General features: G+C 40.3%; 1 protein-coding gene across 1 annotated transcript in view; it reads left to right on the top strand.

Annotated features, from left to right (window-relative positions):
• Positions 1 to 5: 5 nt before the first annotated feature.
• Positions 6 to 6,028, top strand: part of LOC118411249 — a gene marked incomplete at its 5' end in the record, with an annotated part of 29,481 nt that continues 23,458 nt past the window's right edge. Inside the window, 1 exon segment of the mRNA XM_035813405.1 lies at positions 6 to 120. Coding sequence (XP_035669298.1) covers positions 6 to 120 — 115 coding nt within the window.

The raw sequence follows: 6,028 nt of genomic DNA, 5'->3' as shown, positions 1-6,028 counted from the left end.
CACTTCCACTGGGTTCCAGCAAACTGGAGGATGAGATCCGCACAGTGGCACAGACCAAGAGGGTCAGAGTGTCCGAGTTCTTCAAAGACTTTGACAGACTCAGATCTGGCTTCATCACAGGTAAAACATCATACTTTCGATATTAAAACGTTTGCAGTGGTTCTGTTTTCAAAGATTATGCTCGTGACCGCCCCTCAACAAATTCATAATACTACGAATACTAGTATGCATTTTGAATGTACCATACTACAGAATTGTTTCAACCAGCAATTTTAAACACTGTGAAAACCGTCTTTTTCCTCCTACCACAGTTGAAACAGCTACCTCATTGGCTTTTGAAAATTAGCGTAATATATAAATGAGATCTCTGCTCTTCATCACATGACCCTTTGTAACGGCATTATGGCATTTAAGCAGGACTACTGAAGTTCGATCACCATTGCACTGCTTTTAAAAATGTTTCATACCTAAAATAGTTAATGGTGTGATGGCCAAACATTTAAATGGGGACTGGTGCAAGACTATTTGGTATCTAGAAGCTATCAGTAAAGCAAACCAGAGCAAGTATAATTTGGATACCAAGCTAACCTTCTTTAGGCAATTGTCTCATTCGGCCTTGGTAGCAACAAATCTGTGGATGTGAAAGGAGAAGAATTTTTGATTCTCCTGTCTTAGAATTGTGCGCACTGGATTGCATCCCAGCAGTACAGTTTCGGTGTACCGACTAAGCTGTGTTCTGAGATAAGCTTCATTGTGCAATGCCTGCACGTCTACTGCAAGACCACACTCCAAAGGGTTTGTTACCACATGATGTCTGATGCATATCTTAGACAAAGCCCGGAAGCTAAGGTCGCACCTTTTCTATTCTTTTGATACAATCTACTCCAACATGGAAATCTTAGCCAATCCTTGGCGATCAAACCCCAGAGCTTCTATCACATCTTCACACTTTTTCAGGCATACATTTTCTCATCTTCAAGCAGATGAAGGGTGTCGGTTTGTCTTTGATTGAATAATTCTGGCTCAATTTGTGAAAACAGATGATCAGAGAAAAAAGTGTGTATTCCTCTTGAAAGATGTAACATCTAACAGAGGTACAATCATAATACTACCATGTTGATGGCAATTTCTCTAGTCGTACCAATTTAGCAAAGGAGCAACCCATCATTTTTTCCCACTTCCTATCCATGTTAAAGATTACCATTGCCGCTTATACTGTTTCTTTTTATTGTTTGGCTAGTCTTGCTAATAACAGAATATGGCACATTTACTAGTAAGACACTACCAAAATGAGCTGGGGATGGGTGTGTGCAGAGCCTACAAAAATGATAAAGCCTATTGGAAGAGACCCATCTTGTCATTACGGTATATAACGTTATACAGTTATACAGCAGCTGTTGTTCTTTTCTTGGCTGGTAGAAAGTGCCCCAAATACAAAGATGTCAGAAAACAAATCACGGGAAATGGACAAGTGCTTTTCGGAATTTCTGTTTCATTTGTGGCCGGTGGTGGTATGTTCTTCCCAAATGGCTTTAGCCTGTCCTGACAATGCACCGTAACCTTTTGTCCCTGTCGTCGTAGAATTCAAATTATCAAGGCTTCTGAAGAATGTCCTGAACACCAGGATATCTAATTCTGATTACATACCTCAAAAATATTACTTGTACCAAGTAACCCTAGTTCATCTTTATCTGTGGGGTAACCTATATCCGTTGCTTTTCAAAACAGCACATTTAGGGATATCAAGTTGACAGACGGTTGTTCATATTGTAATTTTTTCGAAATATAGCAGTTTGACCTCACATTTTGTTGGCATGATTGCCCAAAATACCCTACTTTTAAAAACAACGGATATAGGTTACCCCACGGATAAAGGTGAACTAGCGTTAGATCTTTTTAAATTCATGTTTTTTTTATTTGGTGCTATTTTGATTAAAATTTAAAGGAGCATCATGAGAGCAGTACTAAAATATACCTGGTATTTTGACAGGGACCTAAGATCTGCAGCGCATTCTTGAAAGCCAAGAAAATAAAGTAGAAAATACATTGATGCCATACTGGAATTGAAATATCATATTGTTACACTGTAACAATGAGGCTGTATTAACCAGCTGGGATGTCTCCAGGACCAATCCCTCTGTCCTGGGATGAAAAATCTGCTTCCTGGGACAGACAAAAATTTCATTCCACCTGTCCCCAAAATCTGAGTTTCAGTACATAGAATGATAAAAATGTGTTTTCATTCACTTAAAACGACAGATTAACATCATTGGCTCCCGAACAATGAGAGTGATGGAAAAAAATCTAAAGCAGGCGACAGCCCAGGTGCGAACTACAAAAGATGACTGTGTATGGATCAACATTGCAGCTGTTGGTACATTTCAAAATTCATTTTGCATTGTGCTCCCAATTTTTTTTTTCTGCTGTGCACCTTTTAGGTAAAGTTTTAAGAGAGGTGCACCAATACAAGATTCATATCGTTTAAAAAAATAGATTTTGAGCCTTTGGTGAGGCATCGGACTGGTGAATGATTCGCCTGTCTGCTGCAGGTGTGCGTGTTTACAGTCCATCTCTGTCAGGACTTGCTGCATTATTGAAGGACTGAGTCATTTCGGAGAACCTGTTACGTGCCGTAATAGATGGCTACTTTCAATTGTCCATTGTTATTGTATTGCTCCATGCATTTTTCATTGATTGATTTTATAGGCATGATCATGGCATGGCATGATGTGCCTTTATCAAGAGGGGCCCATGAGGCCAGGTCATAAAAAAATGAAAGCTATGATTGATAGGAGTGTCCAGTGTGTATCACTATGCTGTGAAAATGTCTGCCTATACCTGAATTGCAATTTTTTAAGATATTCCCCACTTTATTTACAGTCCTGCTGTTATGAAATAGGAACAGGGAGTCCATGCATCATTGTCTGATTGAGCATGCACACATGAGTGTGTATGTTTGTGTCTCTAGACCAATTTACTGTTATAAATCACTCACCATAAAAAGTGACAGTTGTATATTTTGATTGCATTCGACATTATGAAAAGCATCATATTAGATAATGTCACAAACATAACTCAGCTTGTTCTCATGATTTTGCCGGATACCCTAAGACTGGCACTGTGGCACATGTACGATGTTATGGAGACCTTCTCAAGAACATGTGGATATCTGAAGTGTGCAAACCTCAGGATTTGCCAACACTACATATTAAATACTAGTAGATCTCTTAATATTCAGTTTTTTTTCAAAAGATGTGGCAGTCCTGTTTTGTGCCTAGAATTATAAGAGTTGGTATATTTAGGCATGTGCATTTATTTAAACATTTTGCAAAATTCTGTCATCGATCATGGATCACACAAACTGAAAACTGCATTTTGCATCATATTCATAGTCTAACTTTTCAGTCTTCAAACCACAGCAACTCTTCATGATCATGATCAAGGGCTCTTTCAGAATCTGAATCACATGTTACTGTCTTGTCTGTAAACCCAGTTATATGTAGCAACCTTATAGTAGTTATACAAGTTGCATTTTACAGCTGGAACTGTAAAAACTGCCCTCTGGTGACCGATCATCAAGTTTCTTGTTCAATAATTTTCCAGTTCCTTTGATGGTGTCCGTGATCGATAGCTTCTCTATAGTGACAGTGAAAATGAAATTATATTTCACATGATTCACTACAAAAACTTCTTTGCCACTAGTCTGCTGGTAAAAATTGTCAAATCAACCTGCGTAAGGATGGGATGGAAGCATTAAAATTGTCAGTAGTTGCAATCGTCACAGAAATTCCGTGACATATATTTCTGCAGCCTTTTGTTGATTAGTAGGGTCTGTTTTTGCCGCAGTTTTGAACCAAAATCTTAGAGTCATCAGAATCTCAGATCAACCTGCTTAAGAATGGGATGGAAGCAGACCTTGTCAGTAGTTGCAATCGGCACAGAAAGGGCATGAAATATTTTTCTGCGGCCTTTCGTTGATTAGTAGGGTCTGTTTTTGCCGCAGTTTTGAATATTTTACTGGAGAAAGCTGTTAGATCGATTCGCATCCGGCTCCTCCGAGCGTGAAGGAGACACTGATGGAAACGTGGTCATCCACCAGAATCCCTGACCTCTGCTTTTCCTTCGCGGAAAAAACGGCTGATCAATGGTGTGCCACAGGAAAACGTATCGGCCTGCAAGAGTGAGCTGTGTGATGAAAGAGCGTGATGGACAGTGCGTTGCATGATGGCATCCTGTTGTGCCGAACACAATGCCCTCAGCTGACACGGGGACAGGTGCTAAAAGGATTTCCTTGTCGCACTCCCCACCATATATTATTACGTCACAGCCTTTTGCAGTTGACTTTTGCAATTTTCATGCACAGTAGAATTGGTTACAGAGAGGGGCATTAATAAGATTCAATTAAAGCCTCTGTAAAATATTTAGCAACATCTTTCATGTATGAGTGCACAAGGAGCTTGTCGCCATGGCGATGAACACCTGTAATCATCTTTGGCTGATGTTTTTATGATGCACATCTTCCACATCCTGGACATTTTCTCCGTCATCCGGACTGTTGGTGTAGGGATTTTCATAAGAGCCCAGTCAGATAAATCCTGCTGCTAAATTCTAATCGTCTTATACGTGATTATTCAGCAAGGGACTGTCACATTTGCCCATCCCCCTTTTGTTTTCATCTTGGTTTGATTGCTTCCAATTTTCCCAGAATTGCTGATGTCAGGACCCTTGACGAGGATTTACGGTCTAATCCTCCACTTAATGGGAAATCACAGTCCTGCAAACGGGATGGAACATGAGGACCATTTACCATGGCCTAGTTTCCCATGCCATCAACACCACCGACCCTCCAAGGATTTTGGGTATTATCCGACCGTTTGGCAATTTTCCCGTTGCCAAATTGGCGCCAAATGCATAAGACATTTCCACTTGATTTCCTCAGTCGATGTGGTCTGTCAAGATGATAGTGGAAGCAATGTTGTGGTCAAATGAGCATTGACACCTTTTAGATCTCATTCAGTCAATCTGGGTGTAAATGATGCACATTACTGTGAAGAATCATCATCATCAGTCTCGTATGTGGAATTGCATCTTAAATCTTGAGATGTTCTTGTTGGTGAAGGTAAACATATTGTTTTCTCACATAGTTTTTCCTCTTTTTCTTCTCCAAACACATTAAGACAATGATCTAGACCAGACTGTTTCCATGGTTACTGGTAATGTAGCAAACAAATTGTGGTATTTGATTACATGGTGTAGCAATTGGCATAATATTGACAGAAGTAAAGCGGCTGGTCACCATGTATTGGTCAGTACAGGGTTGTAGGCAGCCTAAAATCATTTTCCGTCCCCTCAATTATAAATCCCATCTAGTGTTGAAGTTGCGACGTTCCTAGGGGGGTCCGGGCGCATCACACACCCCCAACCACCCCACCCTCCTCACATCCAGAAAATATGAAAAATAGACCCTCTGAAACGCTATTTCCTGCATTTTGAGGGGTAAAGTTTGCTGGTAGACTAAGCTGTTCAACGACGTCTGTTTTGGTGAAAAATTACACAAGGGATACATTTTTTTTTATCTTTAAATATCGATTGGATGGAGGATGGAATGGGCAAATTTTTTTTCTGACCCTAGCTACAAAATTCCGTCAAAGGACAGAAGGACGGGTGCTGGCTACAACCCTGGATCAGTATGTATTGGTCAGGAGTAAGAATAAACAAGGCAGTACTTTGCTAGGCTAGACCATGTGAGGGTAAACATCATGTATTTGCTTGCAAATGTTACCTAGTTTCTACTCTAGTTGGTTTTATGATTGGGGTTTTGGCCGTGACCCCTCCACCGCGAAATCGTCATACTGCGAAATAATATTTGGGCTCTCCTGACAATAAGCTCAGACTGCAGTGTAGGACAGACAAAAGTCGTGGCCTTACGTCCCTGCAGGGATGAAGAGAATATTAAGTTAGTCCATGTGCCGACCAAGTGCTCTAAACGTTTACTTTATCATAACCCATACCTCGAAACAAAGTCACT

Source organism: Branchiostoma floridae, chromosome 3 (genome assembly GCF_000003815.2).
Source record: "Branchiostoma floridae strain S238N-H82 chromosome 3, Bfl_VNyyK, whole genome shotgun sequence".
Lineage (NCBI taxonomy): Eukaryota > Metazoa > Chordata > Leptocardii > Amphioxiformes > Branchiostomatidae > Branchiostoma > Branchiostoma floridae.
The sequence above is the reverse complement of the archived record's forward strand: the minus strand, read 5'-3'. Positions and strand labels throughout refer to the sequence as shown.